This window comes from Cervus canadensis, chromosome 24 (assembly GCF_019320065.1).
Source record: "Cervus canadensis isolate Bull #8, Minnesota chromosome 24, ASM1932006v1, whole genome shotgun sequence".
NCBI lineage: Eukaryota > Metazoa > Chordata > Mammalia > Artiodactyla > Cervidae > Cervus > Cervus canadensis.
In genome coordinates this window covers 5,829,418-5,845,618 of record NC_057409.1, presented here as the reverse complement: position 1 = coordinate 5,845,618, position 16,201 = coordinate 5,829,418, and the positions used below count along the sequence as shown (strand labels likewise).

At 54.6% G+C, this 16,201-nt stretch overlaps 1 protein-coding gene across 2 annotated transcripts in view; it reads right to left on the bottom strand.

The window, feature by feature from the left end:
• The window catches only part of EPHB2 (EPH receptor B2), a 213,240-nt gene extending 197,372 nt beyond the window's left edge, over positions 1-15,868 (bottom strand). For both annotated transcript variants that reach the window (XM_043444771.1, XM_043444772.1), the window contains exon 1: positions 15,661-15,868. In XM_043444771.1, coding sequence (XP_043300706.1) covers positions 15,661-15,721 — 61 coding nt within the window. In that variant the 5' untranslated portion in view covers positions 15,722-15,868. The remainder of the gene's footprint in view (positions 1-15,660) is intronic.
• Positions 15,869-16,201: the final 333 nt, after the last annotated feature.

Sequence of the window (16,201 nt, the reverse complement as noted above, 5' to 3'; positions counted from 1 at the left end):
GCAAAGTTGCCATGTGTCGCCCTGGTGACCACAGTAAGGGTAGACCTGATGGGGAGGAAAGTGGGTCCCTAAAGTTCTGTGCAATAGGTTTTGCTGCCAAGTAGACACAGGTGTAAATCTCAACCTCACATTTTTCTCAAAGTTACTTAACCTTTAAATCTTATTTATTTATTGAGTCTTATTTATTTAGCGAGCTAGCTGGGCCGGGTCTTTGTTACAGCATGTGGGATCTCTGATGTTCGTTGTGGCATCTTTGTTGCTCCAGGCAGGATCTTTAGTTGCAGCATGCAAGCTCTCAGCTGTGGCATGTGGGATCTAGTTCCCTGACCAGGGATTGCATCTGGGCCCCCTGCATTGGGAGCGAAGGGCCTCAGCCACTGGACCACAAAGGAAGTCCCTCTTCCTTCTTTTGAGAATGAAGACACCACTAATAGTTTCCTCCTAGGCCACAGCAAGAACTGAATGAGGTAATACAGGGGGATTCTCTGGTTGGCTGTAGGTAATACCAGCTATTCTTCCCAACTGCTACCAATTTTCAAGTCCTACTGTGTGCCAGGCAAAGTGATCTAAAATGGTAGTTAAGAAAGTCCGCCTTAGACCTATATGTATCAGTCCTCAGTCAACATTAGTTCTTTGCCCATATCAGCAATTTATGTTCAAATGGCTCAGAAAAACAATATACACATACACATACTCTCATACAAAAAGGGATACAAATACAGCAAAATGTTCACAATTATTGAATCTAGGTAAAGGATGGGCTTCCCTGGTGGCTCAGTGGTAAAGAATTCACCTGCCAATGCAGGAGACGTGGGTTCAATCCCTGGGTCAGGACGATCCCCTGGAGTAGGAAATGGCAACCCACTCCAGTATTCTTGTCTGGAAAATTCCAAGACCAGAGGAGCCTGGCGGGCTATAGCCCATGGGGCTGCAAAGAGTCAGACACGACTGAACACTGTTTTCATTACTGCTATTATTATCAATCATTGAACCGCTGAGAAACTGAGGCTGAGAGGTTGGGTAAATACCACCTGATTTTCAAAAACACCTGCTCTTTTCTTTTAATTTCTGAAACAATATGATGCAGTAGGTGACATTACCCTCATTTTCCAGATAAGAAGCCAAGGCTGAGCAGGAAATGACCTACCCAAGGTGACACGGCTAGTGAGTGAGAAGCCAGGACGTGGACAGCCTGACTATCTCAAGTCCAGGATCTTGCCCCAGCATCTCCCGCCTCGCCTGTGTCCCTGGACCCAGGCCAAAAGGGGCTGGGCCTCATCGGAACCCTGTCAACTCCAGCAGAGGCCATTCAGAAGGGAGCCCCGCGCTTTGCCGGTGTGGGGCTGAGCTTCGGGGCCGCCCGGGAACTCCCAGCATCAGGGCCTCCTTGGTATCTAGGGAGCGTGTCCGACTGGTCTCCTGAGAGCGGCAGGAGCTGCCACTTGAAGCCGTGGGGAGTGACAGCTGACACTGATGGGGACAGGCTCTCGAGGACATCCCGCCCTGGGGCCCTGACTCGAACAGACTCCCTGGGCCACACGGCCTTTCGTGGGTTCCAGAAAGGCCCCGCAGGCTCTGGCCAGGGCTGTTCCCAGGCTCTGCCTCCCCGCGAGAGGCGGAGAAGCCCCCATTCAGGCGGGACGCATCCCACTGTGCGCTAAGCCGCTTTCTCCCCACTTACACGTTCAGATGCTTTTTGTCCTTCCGGCTTCCCATGGACTCAGGCCAAGTGACAAGTTGGTGCTGTGGACATATGTCGTCGCCATAATGGGAGTGTTGACCCCACGCTCTCTGCCTGCTGGGCCCAGGCAGCTTGCACCCCGCCCTGGTGCTTGGCATGCCTGGTTCTCAGCCGCACAGGCCTCCTTCCAGCTCCCAGAGACACCACGCGCTCCGGGGCCGCCCCTTCGGATCTCTGCAGATGCTGTCCTGTTGTTTGCCCAGAAGGCCTGCCTGCCTTGCCACTTCTCCGTCTGGCTGTTCCTCAACAAGCATCGTGGCAGTCACCTTCTATGAAACTTTCCTAACTCCAGTTTACCATGGAAGAAACTGAGGCACAAAGAGGTAAGTAAGTTAAAAGGGGCCAGGGCCTGGGATTTGCCTGGTGGTCCAGTGGTTAAGGATCCGCCTGCCACTGGAGGGGGACGTGGGTTCAATCCCTGTTCCGGGAACTCAGATTCCACCTGCCGTGGGGCAACAAAGCCCGTGCGCTCTAGAGCCTGCGCCCCACGACTAAGGAAGTCCGCACGCCTAGAGTCCATGCTCCACAGCAAGAGAAGCCCCGGCAAAGGGAAGCCTGTGCACTGCAACTAGAGAGAGCCCGCAGGCTGCAACAAAGGCCCAGCACGGCCAAAAATGAACAATTAAATTTTTCTAAAAGGGCCAAGGTCAGGCTGTTTGTAAGTTTCAGAGCCAGAGGTTCTACTCCAAGAACACACACCTCCCACTACACCAACTCTGCCTGCGAAGAAGAAACTGGAAGGAAGACATGCTCTCTGCCTTTAAATAGCGTAGATGCCTGCCAGGAGGAGCTTCTGCTCCTGGATTGTTCTGGAAGGCAGGAAACAGAAGCCACGGAGGGAAGTTCCAGGAAGAGTCTCCAATTTAAGATTAAGAGGCACTTCTGACAACGTCACTGCTTACCAGCTGTGTCTGTGTGCGTGCACGCTCAGTCGTGTCCAACTCTTTGCGACCCTGTGGCGCTGTGGCCCGCCAGGCTCCTCTGTCCATGGCATTCTCCAGGCAAGAATGCTGGAGTGAGTTGCCACTTCCTCCTCCAGGGGATCTTCCTGAACCAGGGACCGAAACTGCGTCTCTTGCGTCTCCTGCACTGGCAGGCAGATTCTTGACCACTGCGCCACCTGGGAAGCCTGTGGCCACCAGCCGTGTAGCCTGGGGTAAGTCACTACAGCTCTCTGAACCTCAACTTCTCCATCAGTAAAATGGAGGTAACGATGCCTTTGCTATTTCTCTGCCCAAATCACCTTAACCAGAGCTTGAAACTGCCAGCCCGTAAGCCAAATTCAGCCAACAACTATGACTTAGATTGGCCGGGATTGTATTTTAGAGGTGAGCAAACTTTTAAAAATCAATTTTTCCATAAATGTCAGCACTTGGCAAACCAGAAGATCTGGCAAAATTGAGCCCAAATCCCCACACAGCAAGATGGTCAAGAGTGGGTAGCACCTGCCTTCTTTATTTTATTGTTATTACGTTTTTGGCTGGACCACGTGGCATGCAGGATATTACTTCCTTGACCAGGGATTGAACCGGTGTCCCCTATAGTGGCCGTATGAAATCCTAACCACTGGACCACCAGGGAAGTCCCACTCGCCTTCTTTAGACAAGACATGCACTCTCCTGGGGGCACTGCTGTCTGTCAAATACCCATTCACAACCCGGCCAACTCATGGGTCTAGGGTCTCTGGCTAGGACTCTTAGGATTTGGTTGGTTGTTGATTTATTTTAATATAACTCTGTTTAATATGTTCAAGAAGGAAAAGACAGAATCTGTTCAGTAGAGACAAGGGCTATATAAAAGAAGACATAAATTGAAATTCTAGAAACAATACACCGGATGCTATAACAGCAGATTAGACCCTGCGGAAGAAGGCATAAGTACAAAGGTGACCATTGGAACAAAACCATGAACCTTCCTAAATACCAAGCATATTTAAATAAACCAGAGTAAAGAATGCACATCTTGTAGAAAAAGAAGCACGGCAAATAAAGTACACGTCATCATACTGGGTTGGCCAAAAAGTTCCTCTGGCCAACCCCCAAAAATATCACAACAGAGTTGAGACCCAACACATCCATTACATCAATAAACGTGAGCAGGATTAACTCACTTATTAAAAGAATAAGACTTAGGCTTTGAGTAACAAAACTAGAGCCCAAATAATAATTCAGCTTCCCTTGTGCAAACAAGAGACGTACCCAAACACATTTTTAGTTTTTTCTAAAAATAAAAGAGAGACAGTCAGAAGAACTGTGTCTATATTATCTGTGTAGGCTTGATTCCTATTCAGTCAGCAACCCCATTTCCTGCTTAACCTCGTGACAATAAAATTTGCCTATGTGTTGCTCATGGTCTTCAACACTTCACCACGTGCACATATCTCCGCAAGCTCTGTGAAGTGACCTGCCCCAGGCCACAAGGGTACCTTAGCCCCATCCTCTAAATTCATTCCTACCAGCCCAGTGCCTCTTCCTCATGCCTGATCCTGAATAGCTATGACTTGGGCTACCACTGCTCCCCTTGTGGCTTCCGCCTGCAATGTGGGAGACCTGGGTTCGATCCCTGGGTTGAGAAGACTCCCCCGGAGAAGGGAAAGGCGACCCACTCCAGTATTCAGTATCCCTAGGCCTGGAGAATTCCATGGACTGTATTGTCCACGGAGTCGCAAAGAGTTGAACAGGACTGAGCGACTTTCACTTTATGGCACAAACATATATTCAGCGCACATCATGAGCCAGGCCTTGTGCTGGGCAGGGGACGTGGTGAAGTGGAAGGTCCCTTGTCCTCTCAGGGGAGGCAGACAGCGCAGGAAGTCAGTGCAGCGGTGGGACAGGATGGAGACAGGCAGGGCATGAGGCTTCTGGCTCCCTGTTACCCACACCCTGTGCGGGACTAGAAACTCCCTGGGGTGGACTGTCCCTTAATGTGGTCACCGCCTATAGCTGCTGTCACTAGATGCAAAGCCTCCTCCCATTAAGGGGCCTAAGGACTTCCCTGGTGGTCCAGTGGGGAAGGATCTGCCTCCAAATGCAGGAGATGCAGGTTCGATCACTGCTCGGGGAACTAAGATTCCCACACACCACTGGGCAACTAAGTCTGCACGCTGCAAGTAGAGAGACTGCACATCCCAACTAGAGAACCGGCAAGCCGTAACTAGAGAACCTGCATGCCACTAGAGGACGCGTGCATCACAACCAGAGAGTGCATGCGCCGTAACTAGAGAGCCCGAACACCACAACTAGAGACTAGCACACACACTGCAACAGACACCAGTGTAGCCGAAAAGAAAGAAAAAAAGAGGGAGGGAGGGGGTTGCTGAAGCCAAGTTTGGACCACAGGTCAGCCCGGAACACGAGGAGATGTGTGCACACGGTGAAGGGGGCGAATGGGGGCCACTGGGCATCACCTCCAAAGACGCACTGAAGACCACGGGCAACACACAAGCAAACGTTGCATGTTAAACCGTTCGCAGCAAATGGTGCTTCCTTTGAAAGACTGGAGAGAAAATCAAGCCCAGCGTATATCCCCCTTGTCTCTGAACTGGATGAGGAGGCCTGGGATGAATCTGAGACGGCTCTGTGACTTGCTCCGACTGCAGGGGTGATGCTTTGTGACATCACAGCCCAGGCCTCAAGGAGTCTTACGGTTTCCTCTTTACCCTCTTGGGAGCTAGCCACCGTGGAAAGCTCGGTCTAGACTGGTGACGGGTGAGCGATCTTGAAGAGTGGGAGGGCGGGGGGTGGCCTTCCCGCTCTCCCTACCAGGGTCTCAGAGATGTAGGGGAGGCCACGGCAGACCTTCCAACACAACCCAGCTGAGTGCAAGCTCCAGAGTGATCCAAGCTGACACCACATGGAGCAGAATAAATGCCCAGCTGCACCTAGCCACTCCACTGAATCAGGAGGAATAATACATCACTGTTGTATTGAGACAGTACATTCTGGGGTGGCTTATTAGGCGGTAATGGATAACTGATACACATCCCGGGGGCAGAGCCCTGGCCTTTGTCTAGCTCTCCCGTCCTTGCCTGGAGCCTGGCACTGGGCGTGCAATCCCAGAGCTGGAAGGAGCCTCGGAAGCCACTGAGTCCTACCCCCTCATTTGAGAGAACAGGTGGCCGAAGCCTGGGGAAGAGAAGCAATTTACTCCAGATCACAAGAGACTAGAGGCTAAGCAACACCAACACCAACAGGAGAGACGGGGCGGATGCAGGAAGCAGACCTGAACCCTGCAGGACCCAGGCAAGTAACACAAATGTGTGACGCAAGCTGATGGAGAGCTCCCCGCCCCCCCAGCCCGCGTTCACGTGCTCCGTCTGAAGAGGCAGTCACTATTCGGCTCCAGCCAACTGTGGCCATGTGGGAATGTGGGCCCAGGGAAGCCAGATTGTCTGACTTCTCACAAAGCCAGAAACAGGATTTCTCTATAAACTCTCCTGATTCTTAAATGTTGGCTAGGAATTCAAATTGAATCGACGATCTCTGAGCCATCGAGACCCACCTTGGGCTTCAGGCAGGGTCTGGCCACTGGCCTCCAGCAAGTCGCCTTATTCCCCCAGGTCTCAGTTTCCTCATCTCTAAAATGGGCCCCATGGTTCCTGCCCACTTACTGGGTTGCTGTGAAAACCCAGTGAGCTAACGGGTTTAGAAACACAAGCCACAAATGGCCCTGTGACTGTTCCACAGCCTCTGTTCTCTGTGGAGGCACCCCTCACAATGTAATGAGTTAACACCCGATTTGTCTAAGTTAGAACAACATTATTCTGACCATTATGACAGCGATTGCTTTTTTATGGCAGGTTTGTGAGTTCCAGAACCCTCCCACTTGCATTATCTCAGGATGTTGATGGAGTCAGAGGCTGGATGGCTGCCTTGGAGACCCTCGTCAGAGCCAAGCCTTTTCTCTGAGCTGGGAGGTACATTCCAGAGGCTGCTAGAAGGCTGTGGTGCAGAGCAGGAGCTTCAAAGTCCTCCAGACCTGGGTTCGAATCCCTGCCTCCTGCTCCCTAGTTATGTGTCCTTGGGCTAGTCGCTTTCTGAGTTTTAGTTTCCACATCTGTAAAATGGGCACAATAACAAAACCACCAGGGCAGTTGTTGAGGTAGCTGCGTGAGATGACATATATGGGGTTGGCCAAAAAGTTCATTTGGGTTTTTCCATAACCTCTTAATGGAAAACCCAAACAAACTTTTTGGCCAACCCAATACAATGTCCTTAAGCAGAGCATCTGGCTGTTTTTATTATCACGTATGAAATTTGGTGTGAATTCTCTGGTAGCTCAGATGGTAAAGAATCTGCCTGCAATACGGGAGACCCAGGTTTAGTCCCTGGGATGGGAAGATCCCCTGGAGAAGGGAATGGCAACCGACTCCAGTATTCTTGGCCTGGAGAATTCCATGGACAGAGGCGCCTGGTGGGCTACAGTTCATGGGGTTGCAAAGAGTTGGACACGACTGAGCAACTAACATTTTCACTTTTTCATGGAAGTTGGTGGCTGGGAGGCCAAGGGTCAAGAATGAAGTCGCAGTGATAGAAGATTCTGTCCCTTTCCTGGGGTTAAGGGAGGCTGACTTGGAGTGGGGATGGGCTCTTGAGGAAAACTGCATTGGAAGCAGAGAGGCAGGCTGGAGGGAACTGGCAACTACTCAGCAAGAGTCAGATAGAACTTAACTCTGTATCTTTGACTTTTTCCTGGGGTGAAGTGAAGAGGGATGGGGGGAGAGCTGCAGACAGAGTCCTCGAGTAAAACGGCACTGACACCCCCTACTCTGAATGCAGTTTCCCACTGGTTTTGAGAAATAACAGCCACAGTTAATATTTACTGTGCACTCATCACATGTTAGATAACAGATTTAGTTACAAACGCAAATTCATCTTTTATGGACTAACCCATTCATTTGTCATAGCCACCTCAAGAACTATTATTATCCCCATTTTAGAAGTGAGGGAACCAGGGCTCAGAGAGGTTAAATAACTGACCAGAGGACACACAGTAAGGGACAGCCTGACTCCAGACATCCTTGTAACCTCTAGGCTCTGCTGTTTATGGAACAAGACAGAGAGTGGTCAGGGCTTGGCTAAAGGGTTCTGGGATTTCAAAGACAGAAGCAAGGGAACAAGGGTGCTGACATCTCACAGTCCTGACAACTGATAAACACAGCCAGGGCTGCAGACCAGGCTGCTCTGCTGGCCGCTGTAGACAGGACCTCATTTAACCCTCACCACGAGCCTCCGACAGGTAGTATCCCCAGTTAATGGATCAGCAAACTGAGGTTCAGACAGCACACTGCTTGCTCAAGGCCACAGAGCAGACAAGGTCTCTTCCCTGACGGTACCCTCTATCCCAAGGGGGCTGCAGCAGGGCTCCAGATGGCTCCAGGAAGCTCATGGGGCACGGCCCAGGCTAAGGTGGTCTAGGCAAGCCCCCTATGCCCCAGGTGATACAGAGGCACCTGGGAGACAGGTGTCTCCTCTCCACCCTCCGGAAGGCACCTGCTTTAAAAGGCCCTAAAACCCTAAAATGCTTTCAAGGAAGCCTTATCAGACAGTTGATCCCAATCAGCAAGCTTCCAGGTGCTGTCAGATCAATAGCCCACCCCATCCCTGAGAGGTGTGCAAACATTCTGCCCTGCCCTGCCCTCCCCCCGCCAAGCCTCCTTCCGTTGACCAGCAGGCCAGTGGCCTGGGCTGGTGAACACCAACTCAGATTGACTTCACTTCGTTTCGGCCTTTCCCAGTTTCCTGCTGAGGTTTCTCTTCCTCTTTTCCAGGAGTCCCTGCCTGCCCAATGGAAAGACCTGGGAAGTGAGTTAAAAATTACAGGTCCCCAGCCTCCAGCTGGATCTATCAAATCTCCAGCAAAGTCAGGCAAGCAGGCCAGGCCACAGGATGGGATGGGGCTTTGTTCAGAGGTGCAGGCCGGGTCCACCACTGCCAGGAGGCCCTCCTGGCCTCACCCTTCCACCTTCAGAGGGAGCAGAGTACCCCCTCCCTTGTCCAGCCCAGGTCTCCTATCACCAGCCAGTTCCATCATCAGCCCCTTCCTTTATGGGTCTCTCTGCCTGCAGGGGTCCACCCTCCACCCCAGGCTCACAGATAAGCTCTGCGCAGGCCAAGCTGACCGGCTGCGACCCTGGGCCTCGCGGAGTCGCCAGCACAGCTGCCCAGACGACCTGCCCCCACCCTGGCTTTGGGGTTGATGCAAAACCTTGATGAAGTGGAGGTGGCCAAAGGCATTAGGAAGGACAACCCCCGCCCCCCCGGGAGGGTCTGGGGCCATGGCAGGGCAAAGGGAGCTGGCAGTGGGGTCTCAGGGCCAACCAAGGATTCAAACCCCCCCACTGGGAGCCTGGGTACGGGCTTGTGTTTTCACAACTGTTTTGAGAATCTTCTGAAAGCTAAGACCCCGCTTCCTAGGAAGATCTACGGTCACATCTGACATTCTATTATAATTTCAGGGTGATCCCGGAGTCCCATAACTAAGGCCTGTGGACCCCAGCTGAGAGCCCCTCTCCCAATTCCCTGCCATGGTAAGAAGCAAGTATTTTCCCCTGACAGAGCCCTGAAGAAAGAGGCAGAGATGGGGCTCTGGGCCTGCCCCACAACTGGGGGGTCGCCACCCCAAGGCTGGGGCAGTTGGGAGTCTGTGTGCTGGGTTGGGGGAGACACTGAAGCTCGGTTTGTGGGCTGAACAGTCTGAATGCCAGAAACAGAGGAGGTGAGTCAGGACACAGCCATCAGCGATCACAGGCACTCACTCCAAGGACGAGGACTTTGGAGGGGCTGAGAACAGCCTCTACACAGACAAGTACCTGACACTTCTTTTTTTTTGGACTCTACTTTATATTGGGGATAGCCAATTAATGGTGTTAGGATAGTTTCAAGTGGACAGCAAAGGGACTCAGCCATACATACACGTGTATCCATTCTCCCCCAAACTCCCCTCCCATCCAGGCTGTGACGTAACATTGAGCAGAGCTCCCCATGCTATATGGTAGGCGCTCGGCGGTTATCCATTTTAAACAAAGCCGCGTGTACATGTCCATCCCAAACTCCCTAACTGTCCCTCCCACCTCTTCCTCCCCCGTCGTGTGCCTGACACTTTGTGTGGGTGTCCCCAGGAACCCCTGAGGAAATGGGAGTCCAGCTCCTCGCCCAGGGCACACCCAGGGTGCAGGGCTGGGGGATCTGAACCCAGGTCTGATTGCCCAGAAAGGCCACACCTTTTCTCTGCCCCACAGCATCCGGGAAATTGGCTGCCCTTGTTTCCCACTAGAGTCGGAATCCTTTCTCCCCACCCAGCGCCTGACATGAAGGGGGTGCCTGGCGACTCTTTTAAAATACACGGATGGATGGAGGAATAAATGAATAAGTCAACTTGCTTTTGAATTCTACAGCATTCGGGCTTTAAATCTAAGCCCTGATTTCCTGGCTAAGACGAATACATGAAAGCAGCCTCCTTTAAAAATGAGAAGCAGGAGAAATAAACATAAAAGGAAAACCAATTCTAAATTAATCCCACTGAAGGTCGCTGGATCTTAGATAGGTAATGCCCGAGAGGTGGGCCCAGCAGAGGGCTGGGCTGAGGGTGGGAGAGACGAGACATGTATGGCGGGGCAGGGGCGGGCAGTCTCCCTCGACCCCTGTAAGGAGCGGACTTGCCTGGCACAGAGCTGCCGCTGGTCCATTTGAATCCTCCGCTCTGGCTGAACTGATCTCTTTATTATCCCCAAACATCTTCCTGCATTCTGTATCTCTGCTCACATCTGCCTTCTGCTTCTCCCTCTGGGAAGACTTCCTTCATCTCCCGGGCCAGAGGGACTCCCGTTTTCGTCTCTGTATCATTCTCCCGACACTGACTGTATAGCACAATATAACATACACATTCATTTGTTCACCCCACACTCATTCATTCATTCAGCGTTCCCTAGCTGATTATATCTTTCAGTTACCGGGCACCCGGTGACTGGGTTCGGTTCAGGGCACTGGGCTGCCACAGCAAACAGGGAAGATAAAAACCTCGGGACTTCCCCGGCAGACCAGTGGTTAGGGCTTCATGCTTCCACTGTGGGGGCCATGGGTCTGATCCCCGATGGGGGTGACGAAGATCCCGCAGGCCGTCGTCTAGTGTAGCCAAAAAATAATAATAATAAAATTTTTTAATTTTAAAAAATAAATTTAAAAAAACCCCCTCGTCTCTTGGAGTTTACAGTCGAGGGGGAGAGATGGACACTAAACAAGGAAAGCAACAAGTCTCTGATACCATTTCAGGTGGCAGTGGGTATTCCGAAGTGCGACGAAACGGGAGGGACAGAAAGTGTCTGAACTGAGTCTGTGTTAGATGAGGTAATCAGGGAAGGCCTCTGGGAGGCAGCATTTGAACAGAGCTCTTTTTACCACTGGGCTTCCCTGGTGTCTCAGATGGTAAAGCATCCGCCGGCAATGCGGGAGACCCAGGTTTGAGACAATCCCCTGGAGAAGGAAATGGCAACCCACTCCAGTATTCTTGCCTGGAAAATTCCATGGACGGAGGAGCCTGGTGGGCTACAGTCCATGGGGTTGCAAAGAGTCGGACATGACTGAGCGACTTCACTTTCTTTTTATTACCACCGTGGACACAAAACTGAGCTCCCTCAGGGAGTTCACAGCCTAGCAAAGAACAGACAAGCTGGCCTTTTCTTTACTGTGCAGGACAGGTTCTAGCCCATCTGAACATTCCCACACACTGGAAGTCAGTGATCTTTCCAAAAACAAATCTGGCCAGGTCCCCCGTGGCTCAAGAACCTTCAGTGGCTCCCCAATGCCCTAAGCATCGAGTCCAGACTCCTCAGCTTTCCATCAGAGCCCTGCCGTCCATCCTCAGCCCCATCCCTCTTTGCTGCCGTTAACACCCATCTCCCTCAGATACACCCAAGTATCACACACCAATCATCATGTCTCTAGGTCTTTACACACGCCGTTCCTTCTTCCAGGCCAAAACTTTGCCTCCTCTAAGTCCCAAAGTCAACCTCCTTTGCTTTTTGGGAACACAGTTCATTAACATGACAGGTGGCTGAGAAAGTTTCGAGGCAGGGAGAACGGGAAGTAAGAAAATGAGGCAAAGAATAAAGCTATAAATGACAAAGCAACTGGCTTCCATCCTAAATGGCTGCTGCTCCCCAGGTGGTGCACGACTTCCTCCTGGCAGGACCCAGGGCACACTTATCACATTGCACCTCGCCAACGGCTTCCCTGTCAGTTTGTCCCCCGTCTCCCTGCCCGCCCCAGGGCCCAGCACCACACCAGCGGGAAGACACGCCCCATAAATATTTGGAAACCGAAAGAACGAATGTACGGGGCCTTCTCTGGCAGTCTTAGTGGTTGAGGCTTTGCCTTCCAATGCAAGTGGTGCCAGTTCGAGCCCTGGTATAAGAGCTAAGATCCCACGCGCCTTACGGCCAGAAAACCAAAACGTACAGTGGAAGCAACACTGTAACCAATTCAATAAAGGCTTTACAAGTGGTCTATATTAAAAAAATCTTAAGGAAAAAAAAGAACAAATGTACAGAGGAGACGGGTTTTCTTTGGTCCGGGCCTCCCTGGCGGCTCAGCTGGTAAAGAATCCGCCTGCAATGCAGGAGACCTGGGTTCGATCCCTGGATTGGGAAGATCCCCTGGAGAAGGGAAAGGCTACCCACTCCAGTATTCTGGCCTGGAATTCCATGGACTGTATAGTCCATGGGGTCACACAGAGTCGGGACTGAGCGACTTTCACTAGCAGCTGGTCCACCATTGGCCTCTTCTCCTGTTGGACACAACCCTGGGGGCACTACCATCCTCTCAAAGCATCCAGATGCTCCAGACTTAGGTTTCCTTTTGGGGGGGGGCCTCATGGTCTGGGGAGATACGAAGCTGGCCATCCTAATCTAGCCCCCAAGCTGTGTGCTAAGTCACTTCAGTCGTGTTTGACTCTTTGTGACCCTAAGAACCATAGCCCACCAGGCTCCTCTGTCCGTGGGATTCTCCAGGTAAGAATACTGGAGTATTTCCTTCTCCAGGGGATCTTCCCCCACCCAGGGATCAAATTCGCATTTCTTATGTCTCCTGAATTGGCAGGTGGGTTCTTTACCACTAGTGATACCTGGGAAGCCCAACCTAGCCGCCCCCTCACCCCAAAAAACTGCACACATCCTCTCTCCTGTCTCAAAGGCTGGGAATTTCCTAGACCTTAACACTCAGGACAGCATGGTTACTACTGGGTAGGAGGAGGAGGACGGGCCAGGCATGGCGGCTGCACTTCTCTGGGCACCGGGAGCCCCGAGGGCTGCCCCCTCATCACCCCGGGCTTCAGGTCTCCTTCCACAGACTGTCCTGCTCCCGGGAGGCTCCCGTCTCTTCTGGGTTGTGTCACAAGCAGCAGTGCCCATCTTCCATCCCCCAGAGGCCAGGCAGATCTTCAAGGTGACTTCTTCCCATCCATTATCTGGTCTGAATCTCACAGACATGCCTGTGAGACAGGCAGGACCAGCGTGATTACCCTCACTTGGCAGATGAGAACACTGAGGCTCAGGGAAGGCAAGGAGGGTGCACGTGAATCCTAGGAGGCTCGGGCGAACATTCTAGACTCAGGGAAACTGAGCTCCCTGTAGGGCAGGGAGCTGGTCCAGGGGTCCCCGAGTAAGTGAGAAGCCAGGCCTCTGACCTCCACCTCACATCATCCCCCCCTCCGTTAGGCCAGCTCCTTCTTAAGGCCTAACGGACTAGACTTCAGAGTATCCAAGGAGCAAAGGAAGAGACTGAAGCAAGGTTCAGGATGCCCACCGCAGCCCGCCTCCCAGTCTGCCTCCAAGTGGCAGCCCACGCCGCCACGCCCTTCTGGGACGTCAGCAGCCGATCAGCCCTGTGTCCCGGGCCCAGGGTCCGCTCTGGTCAGAGCTCCCCAGATTCTGACCGCCCCCCGCCAGGGCCAGGCCTGGACAGATGTGGCCCTTCCATCTACCCCCCCCACCCCGGTAATTAAAAACACACCGAGGGCCTTCCAACGCGAGAGGGGCCAATTTTCTTCCCCTCCAGCACCGCTGACTACAACCCAAAGAGCAATATTTATGCCAAGCTCCCCATAATACTGTAAACATCCCAACGTATAGCGGGCCAACGCATGAGTCATTTCCCCAAAGCCAGAGCTAATAAGTGGTACCTCAGCCCTATTCCAGGGAGCTCCCGCCAGCAGCCAGGTCTCAGGGCTGCCCTGCACACCCAGGGCTCGTGGCACCCTGGTGCCCCAGGAGCCCCACGCCGGGAAACCTCAGGCAGCCGTCAAACCCTCCAGGAGCCTGGGGACAGCTGCTTCCGTGCCAGAAACTATGGCTGCCATCCAGGGACACCCCTTCCATGCCCTGAACTGCGGTCACTAAAGCATTCATTACTGAGAGAGAAACTAAAGTTATCGCATGGGATCCCCCATCCGTCCTTTCCCAGAGTCTGCAGGCTCCATGCCTGGTTCGATCGGGTTATTTTTGGGCTTGGCTTTATGGGGTTTTTTGAGCTGCAAGAGGGAAAGGGACTTTGCATCACCCCCAAATGGCCCAAGATGAAGGTACCCCTCAGGCCTCAGGTGGCAGAATCCTGGAGAGGTTAGCCTGTTTAGGGACAAGAAAACCCAGCAAAATGAACAGAGCCCAAGCTTCCCAGACTCCAGACCCCCATTCTATTTTTATCACCCAAGGACCAAGGCGGGAAGCACTGGCTTTTCTGAGCCTTGGTTTCCCTTTCTAGTAAAAGGAAGTTAAGACTCTTACCCATCTGGATTCCCTGGAAGGCTTAGTTTGGGGAATCCAACAAAATTGCGGGTGGGAAAGCACTTCGTAAAGCTTCAAGTACCTTGTCAACTGTGCCACACGTTGTAAACCACAGTACTTTGCATATAGTGCAAAGTACTTCATAAACTGTAAAGCGGTTTGAAAACTGTAAAGTGCAGTACACACGAGAACCATTATTCATGTTCATTTCTTGCCCCACAAGCTCGGCCATTTCTGGGGGACACACCCAGAGCCCACTAACTTTCCCTCCAGAGCAAGCTGGCTCGGGAGACTGGGCAGCCGCCCTGTTTCCTTGGGGGTCGGGTGGGACCGACACACGAGGCCATGGGGGAGAGGGCCCAGCGACCCTGGCCAAGGCCAACACATGGCAAGAGCATCTGGTCCGGCCCCGGCGGCAGCTGGAGAGTTCCCGGGGCTCCAGCAGCCACGCTGAGCTCTGCCGCCAGCGGGGCGGTGGCCGGCAGGGGTGCCCGGAGACCCCGCGCGGCCGAGAGATGCCCACGGACCCATCCCCCCGCAGTCCTCCAGGGGAGGGGACCCCATTGTACGCCGCGGGCGATGGGCAGGCACCGGCGCGGGGTGCTGGCGCGCTCACTTCCACTCTGCCAGTCCCCCCTCTTCGGGGCTCCGACCCCATCCCGGGGGCGCGGACTGGGAACCCCCACCCCGGACCAGTCGCGGTGCCTGCCTCCCTCCGCTCCCTGCCAAACTTTCCAGCCCCGACTGCGCTCCGGGCCCCCACCCCCACCCCCCGGCCGGCGCCCCTCCACCCGGTGCCGAGCAAGGCCAGGCCGGCGCGCAGGGGGGTGCCCGGGCCGGGGGCGGCGAGCGCGCGTGGGCAGCCCCCCGGCCCTGGGCGGCGCTCGCCGGGCTGGCTACAAAGCCTCGGCAAGATGGTCCCTTCGCCTCCTCCTGGCACAGTCAATCAGCGCCCGCCGCTCCCGGGCGCCCGCGGGGCCCGCGCCTCCCGGCGCGGCCGGACACACCTCCCCGCGGCCACCTGCGCCGGGCGCGAGCCCCGGGGCAAACTTTGCGGGGCCGCGGGGCGGAGGTGGGCGCCGGCGGCCGCCCGTGCCCGGCCGCTCCCCGCCCCCATCGCCCGGCCGCCCGCCCGCCCGCTCACCTTCCACGGCGGCGAGCAGCGGCAACAGCAGCAGCGCGGCCCCCAGCCTCCGCAGGGCCATGGCTGCGCTTCCCGGGGCCTCGGGCCGCGGCGCCGCGGGGCCCGGGCGGCCCGGGCGGGAGCGCGCGCCCCGGGCTCGGGGGGCCGGGGGGAGCGGCGAGGCGCGGCGCACACACAGCCGCCGCCACCGCGCAGCCAGCAGAATGAGCCATCCAGCCCGGGCAGAACGGGGACCCGGGCTCCGCCAGCGCTGGGCGCGGCCCACCTGAGCCGCGAGCGCGGGGGGAGCCCAGCCGGGCCGCGGGCCCCTGCGCGCGCCCCGACAGCCCCGCCGGCCCGCGCGCGCCCCCGGAGCCCCCAGCCCCTGGCGTCCGCAGGGGCCACCCGGGGGCCGCGAGCCCGCTGGAGCGCAGAGACGCCCCGCGCCCCGGCCACCGAGACCCCGGGCTCCCCCCGCGCAGCAGTGGTCTCTCCCGGCGCTGTGGCTCCTCCAGATAAAGCAGCGATTTCAGCCCAAATGTTTCTGAATTTTTATTGAATG